The sequence below is a fragment of the Lathamus discolor genome, chromosome 3 (genome assembly GCF_037157495.1).
Source record: "Lathamus discolor isolate bLatDis1 chromosome 3, bLatDis1.hap1, whole genome shotgun sequence".
NCBI lineage: Eukaryota > Metazoa > Chordata > Aves > Psittaciformes > Psittacidae > Lathamus > Lathamus discolor.
In genome coordinates this window covers 29,400,424-29,417,532 of record NC_088886.1, presented here as the reverse complement: position 1 = coordinate 29,417,532, position 17,109 = coordinate 29,400,424, and the positions used below count along the sequence as shown (strand labels likewise).

At 41.7% G+C, this 17,109-nt stretch overlaps 1 protein-coding gene across 1 annotated transcript; it reads left to right on the top strand.

The window, feature by feature from the left end:
• Positions 1-380: 380 nt before the first annotated feature.
• LOC136011883 (cytochrome P450 2J6-like) lies at positions 381-13,319 on the top strand. The gene is made up of 9 exons (XM_065674396.1): positions 381-551; positions 1,856-2,018; positions 3,143-3,292; positions 4,370-4,530; positions 6,100-6,276; positions 8,102-8,243; positions 8,881-9,068; positions 10,216-10,357; positions 11,475-13,319. The coding sequence occupies exons 1-9, from the start codon at positions 381-383 to the stop codon at positions 11,651-11,653; spliced, it is 1,473 nt and encodes a 490-aa protein (XP_065530468.1). The 3' UTR covers positions 11,654-13,319.
• Positions 13,320-17,109: the final 3,790 nt, after the last annotated feature.

The window sequence follows — 17,109 nt, the reverse complement described above, 5'->3', positions numbered from 1 at the left end:
TAATTTCCAGTGGTCACCAGCTCTTACCTGGTGTCATCCCAATCCAGGTGTCCCAATACACACCAGCAGTTCCCTGACATAAGCTTCAGGACAAATACCTCGATTACAAACAGTTGCAAGTTTTCACTGGGGCTTGCTGTAACCAGCTAGGTGTGCTTTTTGGTCAGTGATCAGTGTAACATATCTCAGTATGGGAAATATCTGGGGTGCAGGAAAAGGGCAGGCAGTGATGAAGAGGGAGGGACAGAGGGAGGGAAAGGAACTGGGACTTAACAGAACTCAGTCTGCACAGACAACTGGTGGAACAAGAAGGAAAATCAGCTTTTCCAAGCTCCAGTACCTTCTTTTTGATACAGACAAGCTGATAAATCAGCTCTGAAATGCTGACAATAAGTCAAGCTTTTGTGGTCCTGATCATTTTTTTGTTAATTATTGAGTTTTTCAAACTGCAAAAGGCATGCAAGCAGTTCCCTCCTGGACCAACTCCTCTCCCGTTGCTGGGAAATTTGGTGCACCTGAACTTTCAGTTTCATCGGGATCTTCTGATGGAGGTACTTCTTTTAAGATGCTCTTAATTGGTTAATTTTAGTTAGAGCTTAAGCAAAACTGATATGCTAATAGCAAAGTGAAATTTTGAAGTCTTAGAAAGTTTCAGATGAGGTATGGACACATAAAGATCAACTTGATTTTTACATCCAGGTCACCTTTTTATGTGGAATATGTCATCTTTACAAGAAATTTCATGTTCTTACGAATCAAATAAACTTTGGGGACAAGGTTTCTGACTTTAATAACAAGTCAGAGAATACCAATTACTGAAAAGATGCTTCTCCACTGCTGCTAAGCCCATACATGTTACTCTTTAAAATTCTGACGCATTGTCTAACTTAATGACAAATCGGGTGACATGGTGCCTGTGCTTGTAACATTGAAATGGCATACATTCCCTGTCTTCCAGCACCTCCTTTAAAACTACGTTTTTGCCACTTGGTTTTAGAAGCAGTTGCTCCTCCCCAGGCCGTGTCAGTCCCTCCCTGTATTCTGGCAGTAATTCTTGTAATGGTTTGCAGATGACCTCTAATTCAGATCTATGCTTGAGACAGTATGCACGGATCACTGAGTGCAGTGTAGACTCAGGCAGTGACACTGTAACAGCGAGAGGAAAGGCAGTACCTGAAGAATTATAAGGAGAAGCAAGGATCTATTGTGATCAATTGGATGTAATTCTGGTGACATCTTAGACGCTGTCTACCACCTTTTTTGTATCATCATGTGTGTGTTGAAGCAGAGTACCATTGTTGGGCAAAGCTTTTTCCACAAATTACTGAATTCCCTCTGTCATACACTTGTCCCTGCTTGGACATCTCTCTGTCTCCAGTGATCCCTGCTTTCCTGTGAAGAAAGCATGACTGGACAGAGCCTTGGCTGACATGGTCTAGGCTGAAGCATCCCTGCCCATGGCAGGGGGATTGGAACTAGATGATCTTAAGGTCCTTTCCAACCCGAACTATTCTATGACTCAGCTGCAGCCCACTGGCACTTAATGGCTGTTGACTAGTTTCTGGCAATGCCTCCTCTTCTGGAGCACACAGAGCAGATTTAATCACTTAGTTTCCTTTGCAATGAAAGGGTTAGCATATGCCTTATGAAAGGCATAGAGTCCTAGAGAGACACAGAGCATGGCTGTTCCACTAATGAGGTACAAATATTGGATTAGATGTGATGCAAAGTAAATAATGACTTTTCTTTAGTTTGCTACAGGGTTGCTGCCGCCTGTGCTTTGAAAAGAAATTAATTTTACCACTCCCATAAGCAGTTTCTTCTGTTCTCTTCTGACATCTTTTTCCTCTTACAGCTGGCAAAAACTTATGGCAACATATATACTCTGTGGTTTGGGTGGACCCCGGTGATCATATTGAATGGGTATCAAGCAGTGAAGGATGGCATGACTACACACCCTGAGGATGTTGCTGGGCGGATGGTGTCACCTTTCTTCAGAGCAATGGCCAAAGGAAAAGGTGAGGTTTTCCTGCCATAAGTAATGAATAGGAATGGTGACTAGGCAAACTATTCTGTCTTGTTAGGTCTTCTACCCTCCCATTCCAAATGCTTTTCCATCAGATACATATCCAAGTCCTCCACCAGCTCTTGAGAATAAGTTACTATTTGCCATGACACCTTTTGTACCAAGCTTTCGCAAGCTTGGGAAACACTCCAGGTAGGGTTGTTTCTAGGTGACCTTTTTGCTACGATCAACATGGATACTATCCCAGCTCAGAACTCTGCAGTCTTGCCCTCCTCACAGAACAATCCAATTTGCAGCACATGATTTTGCTGAATGTTCCATGCAAAGCTTGTTTATACATTTGCTTACTGTATACATTATGGGTGCCAAACACCTTCCATCATGAGCAAGAGACTTACAACACCATCCTTCAGAAGTCTCCTTTCTGTGTTTGCACTCTTAAGCATTTGTGAGAGTGCCTCCAGCACCTGAAAACCCACTTCTCCTCAGTGTATTTCAGCAGTCTGCAGTCTTTCCTTTTTTCTCCCCTGCTTCTGCTATACCAAAGTAAACACAGATTGTTTGAAGCTAAATCACAGCAGCAGTTCAGGGCCCTTCAGGTAACCACTAGTGCAATTTAACAGTCAGTGGAATGGTCTCCCTTCCAGAGGAGATACAGGAACCAAATGTCACTTATCTTTTGAGTTCAACATCTCACCCTACAAGTATCACATTAATTGATCTACATCTCCATAAACATATCCTGGCCCTGTACACCACTCTGTACAAATTCATTCAGTTATTCCTGTCTTGAGCATGACTGTTTTGAGTATAGCTAAAGCAGATCTAAAAAGACATCTTAAGGCTGTTTTGGGTTTGTTTGGGTTTTTTGGTTTTGGTTTTTTTTGTTAAGACGTCAAGAAATGCGGCAATCAACCTTAAACTGCCCTTTTCAAAGCTTAACTACAGTTAAAACTACAGTTTGGGTATGTTTGGCCATGATTTCTGGTTGCTGATAATTTCACCTAAAGATGCTTGTGTAACAGTGTATTTCCTGATTCACTCCATATACTTAATGTTTTTAAATGAATTGTTCATGTCTATGGCAAATATTAATATGCTAGGGAATGCCCTCAGGTATTATATTGGCAAGTGGTCACTCCTGGAAGCAGCAGAGACGCTTTGGTATAATGACGCTACGCAATCTGGGAATGGGGAAAAAAGGCCTGGAATATCGAGTGCAAGAGGAGGCCTCTCACCTGGTGGAGTTTTTTGTGAACTTAAAAGGTATCTATCTATATGGATCCAGGACTAAAAAGTGCCTGATTTCTTCAGTATGCAAATTTACCTCTGCCTTTCTAGGGTTCGGGTAGGTCTAGAGTGGGGCATCCAAAGCCCAGAGAGCAGAGAAGGTAGTGTCGCAAGTGTGATTTTTTTTTTCCTAAAAAGCTGTTCATAAACCCACTGAAGTTGGGAACTTCTGAAATTCCACCTTCATGGGCTTATCATTTCCTCTATGATATGATTGATTGTACAATGAAATGATGTCACTGGACGGCACAGCCAAGCCATTCTCAGGCTCCCTACAATAGGTAACTAAAGAGTATTGCAGAGCTTAGCCATTCCTCTAAATTTCAGTAACATTAGATGCCATGAGGTAAACTGGATATTGTCTGTCTGGATAAGTAGCTATCAGCCAAAGAATCAAACAAAGTAGGAGGTGGGAGAGAGCTTCAGTGGATTATCAGGTTCATCCTAGAGTCCAATCTAAGATAATTTCTATCCAAATAATTCTTAATGGATGTCTCTCTCATAACTTTAAAAAAAACCAACAACCAGATAGAGATACGATGATCTACCAGCCACAGCTGAAACTGCAGTAGTTTTATTATGTACACTTTGCAGTTCCCACCCATCTATTCTGCTTCTTAAACCTTCCCAAGTTCCTTCAGTCTTTCCTCCTACGTATTTTTTTTATGTTTTTGAACATGTCTGTCACTGCCTTCTCTTAGTTCATCTCCAGTGACATTTCTTCCTTCCCACATTCTGACTTGTCTTCTTTCACACAACTGAGGACAGCACATTTGATATTATATCCTCTAACAGCTCTTATCTATACGGTGCTATTTCACAGGAAGGGTTATGATATTGTTTTAGAGCTATGAGGATACAGTTTAATTGCGTCCTTTGCTCTAAGGCTATGTTTTATTTTCATGAATATATATTAATGCCACATCTCTATCCTCATTCATGTCCTAGCTGGGTAAAGAGAACATTTTTTGTAATCTCTAATAACATCTGCTATCTTCATGAGGAACACCAGAAGAAAGCATTGAGAGTGAATACCCATTTCTGTGTTTGCAGGAAGACCTGTGGATCCGTCTTTCCCTCTTTTCCATTCTATTTCAAATGTAATTTGTGCTCTGGTTTTTGGATATCATTTCTCTGATGAGGATGAAACCTTCCATGAACTGATCAGAGTCACAGAGAATTTATTCAGATTTGGAGGCAGCTTTGTGCATCAGGTGAGTAAATAATATGTCTTTTCCCCCCCCCCCCTTTTTTTTTTCTCCCCTGAAATAGGTATGAAATGGAAGCATGGACACAAAAACAGGACTTCTTGAAATACAGAGCAACTGGGAGCTAAGAGATGTTCTTGGGGCCCTTACTGTGTCCTGGGTTCAGCAGTAGCAGTCATTTTTTCTCCTTCTTAGTAGCTGGTGCAGTGCTGTGTTTTTGACTTTCAACCTGGGAACAGCGCTGATAACACCGATGGTTTTAGTTGTTGTTAAGTAATGTTTACTCTGACCAAGGACTGAATCTCATGTTCTGCCAGGGAGAAGGGGAAGCCAGGAGGAAGCAGACACAGGACACCTGACCCAAACTAGCCAAAGAGATATTCCATACCACAGCACGTCATGCCCAGGATGTAGAACTGGGGGCAGTTATCGAGAAGGGCTAGATCACTGCTCAGTCGGGCTGGGTATTGGTCGGTGGGTGGTGGGTGGTTGCATTCTCTTCCCTTGTTATTTCCCTTATCATTATTATCATTGGTGGTAGCAGTAGTGATTTGTGCTATACCTTAGTTACTGGGCTGTTCTTATCTCAACCCGTGGGAGTTACATTCTTTTGATTTTCCTCCCCATCCCTCCAGGAGCATGGGATGAAGGGGAGGGAGTGAAAGAGAAACTCTGTGGCTGGACTTAAACCACGACATACTGCCTTCTTGGTTTTGAGCCCATTTTTAAGAACTCTCTTTGCAAGTTTAAAGGGACGTGTCTCTGACTCCCAGCTTTTAAGTCTTTCAGCATTTCTGAGACTGTTAACAGAAACGTTTAAATTTCATTTGAGACTGGAGTTTGTAATAAATTTGATCTCTGTAATGCTGCTCCTCCCACCTCTATTTACTTCTCTTGTTAGGTCTGAAAAAACAAAGAGAGGAGATAAAAATGCCATTTGCTTGGCAGGGTGGAATGTCAGATGCTGCAAAGAGAGAACTGTCCAAGCTATAGGACAATTCTTTGAGTTGACAAATGTGTGTACAAATACATAGAAAATAAATGTATGTGTATAAATACACATAGAAGATAAAATATTTCTAACCACCAGAACAATTATTGGTCTTACAGTAGTCATGAGGACTCTGAGAGGGAAAATTAAATTAGCTCATAGAGTGATACACAGCCTACATTTTCTTTCTGTGAGCTCCACAAGTTTCACTGGTTACTTGGGACTGCAGACTTGTTAATCCTAGTAGCCACATGCTATCCAGAAAGGATGTCCTTACATTTTGAGTGTGTGGGATATAGGGTCTCCAGGTGTGCAGGAATAAGGTCTTCTACTGATCTGCATTTGTCAAGTAAAGTTACTGGCATGAGCAGAGTGTGTTCAGTACTCCCTTAACCCCCAAAAGCATATCAAAATTACTAGTAAAATTTTCTCACATGATGGCAAAAATCTACTCAAAGCAATGCTAATATGTTTACTCAACTATCAATGTTTCCAGAAAGGACAATTCAGCCTTTTGGTGCTTCTAAGAGCAGCTTTGTTAGTGACAGATAATTTACACTACCTCTTGTCTCTCGCTCCCACAGCTGTATGAAATTGTCCCCTGGCTGATGTGCCGCCTCCCTGGTCCTCATAAGAAGGCGCTGTCTTGCTATGATGTCCTAAGTTCTTTTGCAAGGAAGGAGATCAGAAGACATGTGGAGAGAGGGATTCCAAACGAACCACAGGATTTCATTGACTTTTACCTGGCTGAGATGGAGAAAGTAAGTGTTCATTCTTCCTGATCCCATGTTTATGAAGTATAAGGACAAATAGACCATTAAATACAGTCTGACCCCTTCTATCATAGTTTCTTACAATTCATAGGCTCTTTAATGTGAATACAGTAGCTTGGGACTTAACAACTCTGTTTCCCAGAAAGGCATCTTGGTTTATGTTTTAGTTATATGAACAAATTATCATAAAGTATTTTAGGGTATGAACTCTATGAAAGTGCTATCATGCGCTTTCTATAAATATCCATGTAATTACTTCAATCCTGTAATATGATTGGGATTTAATATGATAAATATGAGACAGTTTATACCTATTGGTTACAGAACTTTTGTAGACCACCTCATCTTCTACAGCAGCGTACCTCATGTTTACAGTGGGATTAAATGTGCATGCATAGATAATTACTCTGAAATAGCTGGTATGCTGCTTTGGGTTTCAGTGTGCATCCTAACACTGGCTGTCTTTGTGACACACAGCTTTGAGTTGAAACCATTTGTGGAGGATCTTCCCTTTACTGGAAACTCCCTTTAGGTCCTGGTCTGAGGAGATTGTCCATTCCTTAAAGGATTTCCAAGCTGTGCTAAAATCCCTTTGTATCTTTCAGCATGGCAGCACCAAAGAGAAAGAAGTCCTTCCACCTTCAGCCTCATCCCTTTCAGCAGTTGCACCTCAAAAATGCTTGCCTACCTGATCATTTGACCACCCTTGGAATAGGTATTTTATGCATCACACCTGTCAGCTTTCTTGACAGGTGGATGCTATCATCAGCAGGTCCTGAATGGGATGAATCTGGGGGTCCCAAGCCTGTTCTCCCTGTGTTACCTGTCATTTCCCCACAGTTTGGGGCATGATTGTCTTGGCATCTATATTCGAATTGGAGGGCCTAGGAAACAATTTCACATGCAATGCCTTAATAAGCTGTTCATCTTCTTCTCTCACCAGGCTATTATTTTCCATAGCAGGAAGTGACTCATGAGCCAGAGAGGCTCTGCTAAGAGCACCAGAGTTTCTGCTTCAAGCTTAGACATTTTTTGATACATTTGGGAGCTAAACAAAGCATCTATTTCTTAGGATAGATGAAGTTTATGTAGCTTCTACATCTGGCTTTCATCTAGTCAGGCTGTTGTGTTCTCAGTGTGGCTCATGGGCTCTGCAAGGAGCTGATATAGCCTCTTGTACATTATGTCTGAGTGACTATGACAAGATTTACTAAAATAAGCATTTTAGAGGCAAAGATGCAGTTTATTCTGGTGTCAGGGGTGTAAGTCAGAACAATATGTTTATTTTAAAATGGTTTTGCCCAATGTGTTTTCTCTAATTGTTTTTATATTTTATGCCCTTACTATAAGAAGAAAATACTTGGGTACCTCCCTCCTACCAGTTCACATCTGTCCTGGAATGAGAGAAGAAATTACTCTCAAGATGTTCAGTTGAGATCCTTTTATTCAAATAGGTTTTTCCTTGGTATTTGCTAGCACCATTTGACTGTTCTGGAGAGACCAAGGCCTGAGTGACACATTGTGGAGCACTTGTTTAGAAGTATACTCTAGGCTACCTGCAAAACTTGTAGTGTGCTTGAAAGTTTTTGTGATTAAGTCAAGAGGCATAAAATTGCCTGGTTTTTACTGAAAGAATATTCCATGTAATGAAAATGAGCAATGTTCGTTTGGGAAACCATTAATCTCTTAGTACTCATCAAAACCTACAATTTTAAACATTCTTTGTGCAAATGGAAATAAAGACTCCCCACACAGCAGGCATGCACGATGACCTATTTTTTATGCTTTAATTTCAACTTTTTATCACCTACAGTCTAAAGATGGGGTCAAGCCCAAGTATGATGAAGACAATTTGGTATATGTCATAAATGATCTTTTCCTCGGTGGATCAGAGACCTCAAGCACAACACTGTACTGGGGACTTCTCTATATGGTAGTGAATCCAGACATCCAAGGTGAGAAGGATTCTTGCTGTGAAATGCTGTGGGTACTCCAAATGTTAGTGATGGCTGAATATAATGAGTGGCAGGTGAAAAAGCCACTAGTTGAGCCTGAAGCTCGCTCTCTGTAAACACAAAGAATGGCAGCAGAGGGAAAAATCAGAGGCCATCCTATGTCCTGATCAAACCAGGTGGCTGAAGGCACTTGCAGTGAGGCAAAAGTTGACCATGCTTGGACCAACTCTGCTCAACTCATTCCTTGCACTGGGAATTAATATCTGAGGCATTTATGTTGATTTTGCAAACAAGATTTAGATTTTTGAGATAAAGTGAACTAAATCTCTAAATACCTTCAAAACCTAGAGCTGATTGACTTGCCCTACACCCATTGAGCATTCCATAAGATAAATGTCAGAGCTGGAATAAGTACAGTGTAGTCATTGCTTATGATTCTGGACCACACCATTATCCCCTCCCTTCTCCCCTACCCCCATTTTTATTTTCATATATTAAACTCAGGCATTAAATCACAGGTTATAGACTTCATGTGCTATGTTGAAATAATACATTTTAATGTTGCTCTGAGAAAAGACATATGCATAAACTATTTTATGCATTTTTCCCATCTGAAATACTGTGTATTTCTTAACAGAGAAAGTGCAGAAGGAGATGGATACTGTTTTGGGTCCTTCACAGTTAATCTGCTACGAGGATCGGAAAAAACTGCCTTATACAAATGCTGTGGTTCATGAGATACAACGCTTCAGCAACATTGTTTTTGTTGGCATGCCCAGAGTGTGTGTGAGGGACACAACTTTGCTAGGATTCCCTGTCAAAAAGGTACGGACACATTTCCAGCCTCTGTTCTTTCTTCAGCAGAGACATTGAGCTTTTATTCCAGTTTAGCAACCCATTTTCCATCTATAAACTATGCTCCATATAACCCAGAAATGTGGTGCCTGAGGAAGGGTTGCCATTTGTGGCTCCAGGAATAAGTCTCTCACTCAGCATGTTGACACTCAAGACAGCTCCTAAGACCCGTGCCCCTACCAGAGAAGCCTGAAGTTTCTGCCCAGCTGATCAAAGCACAACTGCAGAGACCAGTTCTGCTTGGCTGGCAGAGGAGAGGGGAAACTCATTCGCCAAAGCATTGGTTAAGACATCCCTGCCCAGCTTGGCACTGCCAGCACTCCTGGAATGGAGGAAGACTTGTGAGAGTATGGCTCATAGCTCCACTGACTCCAAGAACTAAGGGACCTACCTGAATCCGTAACAGCTGAGAGACTGACAGCTACAGGTGACAGTGAGGAAGTTGCTCCCAAATACTGCCTAAGACTGTTCAGAGCCAGTGAAGCTGTGGCCCAGTTCTCAGTGTAAAACATTATCAAGAAACAGGAATTGGCTGCTTTTATTGCAGGAGAGATGGGAGAGGCCAGCACCATTACTGGCATCTGGGACTGGCCCCACCTAACTCATTTTGTGGTGAAGGTTTCATTCCTGTCTGCTTCTGACAGCCAGGTAGCTAAGGCACACAAATTGGTCTGCTGGGAATAACCTGTTAAAGAAAACCCTGGAGTACTACTGCTAAAAGGGCTCAGAGGTTGTTATCAATGAAATACTGCAATTATTTCTGCATTTCTCACTCTCTTAAGCATGACAGGAGGTTTCTAGTGCTGGGACCTGAGTATCAACGAGAGAGTCCTGCTGGAAGTGTTATGGAATGGTTGTAAAAGTGGTCATACTACAGTTGTACCAACAACACTAACACTGTTAACACCCACTGACACAGCTGCAGGGCTGAAAAAAATATGATATTCAACTCAGAAAAGGATCACAAACTCCAATTTTCTAGGAAAACGGTCTTCTAACCACATCATATCTGCTCATTACAAAGAAATGGTAGCAAGCAGCAGTTTTATCTGCCAGGCAGAAACTGACAGGTGAAAATCTACAAGTTGGAACTAAATCAACAGTTTCTTCCTTGCAGGGCACTATTGTTATGCCAAATATAGCATCTGTTCTGTATGACCCTGAGCAATGGGAGACACCTCGAGAGTTTAACCCTGGCCACTTTCTGGATAAAGAAGGAAACTTTATACCTCGAGAAGCCTTCTTACCATTTTCAGCAGGTAAGTGCACTGCCAGTTTGAACTGACCCAACGGATTAGATGAAGAATACAGAAGCGTAAGACTATGGTATTTCTTCAGATAACATCTTCTCTCTCTGTTATTTGTTGCTTTTAAAGAAAAATACTGGATTGTTTCTGGCAGGGGAGATGCTTCTATGCTATCAGATGCCAAACTGTTCTTAGGACTCTGTAGTGGGAATCCAGCTTAAACTCCTGGGTTTCTTACACATATTGCATGCTGCAGTCATCTGCAGATTTTGACTGTAGTATTCCTTATATGTACATTTTTTTCCTGAGGAGCAATGCATCCTGTGTGTCCTGGAGTTACTTGTAATCCTTCTTAAAGGAACAAGCTGAAAGAAAAGCAGAATGCATTCTGGTAAACAAAGGATTAAGTTCTTGCTTACAGAACTGAAAATCCAGTTGCAAAGGAAGGAAATAAGATAACAGTGCACAGTTAGCAATCACATTTAGCATCCAAGTTCCTACTCTGTTGGTTTTGGTTTAGTTTCTGTGTTCATATAGCACAGTAGTCACTTAGTTATCCACTCAGGAGTGATTTCTTAATGCAAATGGCTTTTTCTTTGCTTTCATTTGTCTGCTAATCTGGAAATATGAATGTATTATTTACCTGTTCTGCTCATGCCATTGGTTCCAATGATGAAACCTTGGAAATTACACTGGTCTCTCAATTTTGCATGTAAAGTAGCCAAGCCTTTGTTCAGTTGCAAATGCAATTGCTAAGTAATTTTGATCCACTGATGTTAGCTCACTAAGAAAGCACACACAAACAGCTGGCAGATTCTTTGTGTATGACCCTGAAGCTCAACAGCGTAAGAGGAAAAGAATTTTCTGCCAGGCCAAGTACGGTCAAGAAAGAAATGATGGTGGTACTTCAGGCACTTTCACCAAGATTTTCATTTGGCATTTCCTAACCTATGACATTGGATGAGATGTCTCTGAGAAAGAATACAAAGTTTTGATTCTGTGGCTTTCATGACCTGGCCCTGAACAAAAGAAAATACTCCGCTTATAAAAAGAATGAACAAAGTTGTTATGAAACTGAAAAAATCCTCAATAATTCACTTTCCTCCCCCTCCCCACCTTCCTTCTGCAGGGCACCGTGTGTGTTTGGGGGAGCATCTGGCAAGAACCGAGCTCTTTATTTTCTTTGCCAACCTGCTGCGGACACTCACCTTCCGGCTCCCTGAGGGGGTGACGAAGATCAGCACAGAGCCCATTCTGGGTGGTACGCTGCAGCCCCACCCCTACAGGATTTGTGCCATTCCACGCTAGGCTGCCACACATCACGGAGTGGCATGGGACATCCACCTTCATCTCAGTGCATTTCCTCTCAAATGTGTAAACCTCCTCCTTCTAGCCAGGGTATTGGCATTAGTCTAGTCCAGGGCTATTCAGAAAGTGCGTGCAAGCCACAATCCAGCCTATCAGTACTTTCGGTCCAGTCCTTGTGAAATTCTCTGATATTCTTGCAAGGATCTTAACTATTTGCTCATCTTGGAGCACACTGGAAGCAATATGCTATGGTTCCCACTTGATGCCTGCATGCTGTGTCCTAGCCAAGCAGAATCATAATGCTCACTCCTGAGCAAACCTCAGTAAAATTCAACAGGGGATCTCAACAAGAGCTGAGTAGGTGTCATTTCTGGGAGTGGTTTGATGACCTCAAGTAATTTGACTCTGGAAAACACACTTTTAAAGCCCTATTTTGGTTTTAATGTCCTGAACTTTGCCACTTCATTTTGTTGACAGGTTGCAAATTACAGAAAAAAAACCAAAAACCCCAAATCAAACACCCCAAACCAACAGAAAACAACACCCAAACCCAGGAAACACTTTAGAATGCAGGTGTGTTAATGTCTTCATTTCATGTTATGTATCTCCCATAAAGAAGATAGAGGGTCAATCTGAAGTTGAAGAAAGAAACTGAATTTTGGGGTCTATTAGCAGTGCGAATGTGTGACCTGGCAGCCTGATCATCATTATAATGTATTGCCAAGTGGTTGGTTTGTTAGGGTTGTTTTGGTTTTGGTTTGAGGGATTTCTTTTTTTTTCCCTAGCACACCCATTATTGCTCCTGCTTGGATGAAACAGGAATGTGGGATGAGAGATTCACTTTGCCAGCAGGTTTCACTGCTCACTTCACAGCAGAGGAATGTAGAGACTTGGGAAGTCAGCATCTAGGGTTATCTGAAAACTCAGCTGTCCCCCATTTTCTCTGGGTCCTTTTCTCCTTTCATTACAAGCTGTACTATACTGCCTGCTCTCCATTCAATCTCTTTCCAATCTCTTTCCAATCCTACTGCCCTGGTTCCAGTTCCTATCTTTATCCATAGAAACTATTTGAGGATTCACCTTCCCTTTTGGTTTCCCCCCTCCTTTCATCATATCAGGATTCTGTCTCCTACACTTTTCTGCACAAGTGTTAATAGAGGAATCAGTGCTGAGTTGAAAACAATGACCAGTGAGTTTTCAGAAGGGAGCTTGGACGTTCTGATTTATTTGTTCTTTGTGGCTCCAGACCATGAAAAGAAGAATGTTGTAACTATGGAGAGTGCACTGGAGGTAATTTAGCATAGGAAAAGACATAAATAACAACATGATGCAAGAATTTTAAAATATCTATTACTTAATGTAACTGCTCACTGGCTCTGATTGACTGAGACAGTTTAAGTGTACAGCTGGAGGTGACAGTCAAGTTCAGCTTGTAGCTTTGTTAAAGCAAAGTGCTGTAGTGCTCTTGAATGCAAATCATGTTTGGAAAGGATTCAAATATTGGAGTTGGGTAGAGATGTCTGTAAACACTGCTCAACTCAGGTTGAATTTGTATGAGGACCAAAAGTGCTTTTATGTTGGAATATAAACTCTTTGTAATTAAATAATTGTGGTACATCTGAATGTAATGGATTTTAAATGGAGCAGAATGTTACTAAAAAGAAGTGAGAACTATTGAAAGTCAGGCTGAGCTGGACCAGATTCTGGCATGCCTTTTAGCTCTGGCAGTAGTCTGCTCCAGCACAACCCAGCATCTGCGGGCTTGCTGGGCTGGGAGGGAAACTGGGACAGCAAGGGGCTTCACAAAAGCAATAGCTGTCATAAATAATCCAGCTTCCTGCTCCACACAGCATACCAAGTACTGTTCCGCTTCTGCTGAGCCTCTTTCCAGCTTTATCTGTGCTTGTCCTCCACCATGCCCTCCCTCCTACCTACTCCGCTAATCCTGCTAGACATGGTGTCTCTCATTGCCTTTGCCCACTCCTCTTGGCATCCTGCCACTCACTGAAGATGCTTCATGATAAGATGCGTCTAAAGCTGATTGTGCTCAAAGGTTGGAACATTACATCCATTGAGACTGCAGCTGTTCTCAATGCTGTTGATAGATCACTTCCCTGTGACTGGGGAGAACTCAGGAATGGCAAAAAGTGGAAAAAAATGGTAATTTACTGCCCATTTCAGCCATGCAGGGACCCTGCCCACCAGAACCCTACCAGGTACTACAAAAATGCGCATTTGATCTTGAAAAGTCTACTAAAAGCTTGGCTGAAGGTCAGGAGCCCGACAGCTCTCCCTTCAGAAGAATGGGTTTCCAGAGAGTCTCACACAGGAGTTCTGCTGCTCCTGAACAATGGAGCCAATGTGGTGTGTGTAGCCTCCTGTACAGATTAGTCCACACAGGTTAAGCAGGCAGACACTGTATTTTGGGCTGGTTTGGAAACCTACTGCACCAGTTTACACTCATGTGTTCCCATAAGGATCTAAAGAGAGGTAATGGCAAACAGAAACTCAGGAAACCTGATAAAATTAATTTTGCTCTTCCTCCACTCCCTTGGGAAGCTTGGGAGTGGTTCTGGGCCGGAGAACAACTGTTTTTCCTTTCAGAGATCATTCTTCCAGTACTTGCCCAGGGTTACAGACCTCCAGCTCCTGGACTGGCTGACACCTGGCAGTGGAGAAATTTAAAGATTATGGGGAAAGACCAGAAATGATCCCAGACCAGGTGCTGATGAGGGCTGACAGCAGAGTCATCTCTGAGTGGCTCAAATGACTTTCCTTGTCTCCTGCCCACAGCCCTTCCCCTCCAAGTGCTGCTTTCTATCCTGACCACCATCGTGTCATCACTTTGCCAACTGGTTGCAGCCCCTAGGAACAGGTCTGTGTTACACCATCAAAGAGCTGCCAAATTAAAAGGTGCACGCCCTGGTGCTGATGACTGGAGTGTGGTAACAGTTCTTTCAAGTGGAGTGACTAACACTTCACACCATCTTTTTTTTCTATAACCAATGTCAACCACAGGCCTCTAAGTTGTGGTAGAACTGCCATTTTAATATATGGTTAGGAAGGGTTTGGAACCAGGTTGCAGGTGTTTATTCCAAGGAAAGATGCATACAACTGAGTGTATTGTTTTTTAAATCACGGTGATTCTTTTGGGGAAAAATGAATTCACATCACAGCACTGCAGATGTGGATCTTTGTTTCGTATTTGCAGGGTAGTGGGAGTGTTTGAATCCAGAAAGCTGAAAATATGTCATGTTGATGGATATGATAGGAAGGAGCTGCCTAACCTTCTATGGTGCTCAGCTCTGCTAAGGCTACAGTTAAGGAAAACATTGCCAAGTTGTCTGACACCAGGATCCTCCAATTTTTTCTTGTGCTTTTCTTTCTGTTTCATGGCATGGGTTTCCTGGGTAGCAGCATCAGTGTCACAAGCACATGGCAGGCTGTGTGCCAGACTCGAGGGAGACTGTTCATCGCAGCAAAAAGAAAGAGCGGAAAGTAAAGACAAGGAGAGCCTTGTGAAAATGTTTGGTAGATTTTGCATCCATACAAAGACTGAAAAAAAAAAGTTAATGTTTTTCCTCTTCTGTTCAAACACATTGTTTGGGAAACTGGCTCATGTCAAAGACTTGGGCTAAATTGTCCCTGCTGATGCCTCTGTGTATGAAACAGTGACTCAATGGTGTGTAGTGGGGGAACCTGACATTTGTGGGATTCAATTTTGAAAAAGATACTGTCCATTGCAGCAGTGTAGCACATTTGGGGGAACTATTTCTCTAATTTGGGGAGGCCTAGAAAACCCTGAACGGACAGTAGGTGACAGAAAAGGATATGTTCACTGTCTCCAACAGAAGGGTTGGCAGGTGTCAAATGCAACAAAAGGGGAGGATCGCTCAGAAGAACCCAAGAGGATTGCACTGCATGTGCTTGTTAGTAAACTATGCCTCCTCACAGGACTTGTACTAAACAGTTATTTCTGCTCAAAAAGCAATTGGATAGATCTTCAGCAGGAAATATACTTTTAGGTTGTTTTGTTTTAATATCAGTACAGTGTTTCTGGATTGTCCTGTTCTTATAAACTTTCCTAAGGCATGTGCTATCATGTGCTGTCAGAAATGGAACATGAGACCAGCTGAGTTTTCTTCTGGCACACTACATCTTGTGCTTAAGTTTTATGCCATTTATTCAGAATTAAAATAGTTCAGTATTTGTCTTCAGTTTGAACATTTATTATCACAATCCTACATTGTCCATTTGAACAATTTGCTCTAACTTTCAGACAGGGCCCTGACCAAATGCCTGCTGAGACATCACTTGGGAGACTAGAAAAAGATGCTCATCCAAGCAACTTGTAATCCTGGAATATGAGCCAAAATGCGCTTAATATTATTCATTTGCCTTTGACTAAAAGTCTTGCTGCTGGCTCTTTGAAGCTTAATTTATTCATCAGCCAGATGTCTTCAGGTGAGAAAAAAGCATTGGGAACAGTAAATCAAATTTTCTTCAGTGCTAGAGAGAAATTTCTGGTTAAAAATACCCCCAAAACTATAACATGCTAACTGATTTAGGGTTACACACACTTACTTTAATGTGTTATAAAGGAGCCTTGTATTATCAGATCTGCATTCAAGTCTGTGCTGTCAGGGCAGCCTTGAACTGGGAATTGTGGGTAACCCAAGATGAGGAAATCCCTCCCTATAAAATCCTTATGCTATGAATGTTATTATCTGCCCACTTTTTTTATCTTCAATATCTCCATTACATTTTCCATTGTGAAATGCTGCATTAATTATGGTTGCTGCCGAACTAAATTGAAATAAACAGCAAACCTCAGTGTCACGAAAGAAAAGATTTATGGAGACTTGGAGACAGTTGAGCTTCAGGATGTGAAAAATACAGTTATTGTATCCTCAAAAATCACCCTGAACTCAAATATTCAGGGCAAGAGAGGCAGAAAGAGAGGTCTAGGGCTGTATAAGCAGAAACACTGCAGAATAAAACAAGGGAATCCTTTTGAGAGTAAAACTGCATAAGGAATATTGGATTTATGCTGTGTATTTGTTACAGCTAGCAATAAAGGTTAGACAGATCTGATGAGCCATACCGCATAATGATTGCAGGACAAGAGATGGCAAACATGGGGTCTGAAGAACATTCATTGCCATTTCACTCCAAGCAATATGGCTAAGGCAGCTTTGTGTGTAAATCAAATGATGGAAGATCTGGGTGCTATGATTTGAAACGGCAAGTCATTTTGCTAGATGAGATCTGTAGGTAAAAAATGTACCTAACGAATTTCAGCTCTTCCAACACACACAGGTGAGTTTCATTTCATTTGTCCCCTAGCCCTCTGAGGTGTCTCTCTAGATTGAAAGGTTAGAATCACGCTGTTAGAAGTTGCTTTCATTTGTTGAGGTGAATTACACTCCAATACCTTTTTGCCTTTTAACAGTCAT

Excerpts from the sequence above, each read along its gene's own strand:
- LOC136011883 (XM_065674396.1), top strand. The coding sequence starts at position 381 with ATGCTGACAATAAGTCAAGCTTTTGTGGTCCTGATCATTTTTTTGTTA. Across the intron at positions 4,531-6,099 it reads GAGGCAGCTTTGTGCATCAG|CTGTATGAAATTGTCCCCTG; the intron begins GTGAGTAAATAA and ends TCGCTCCCACAG. Across the intron at positions 9,069-10,215 it reads TAGGATTCCCTGTCAAAAAG|GGCACTATTGTTATGCCAAA; the intron begins GTACGGACACAT and ends TCTTCCTTGCAG.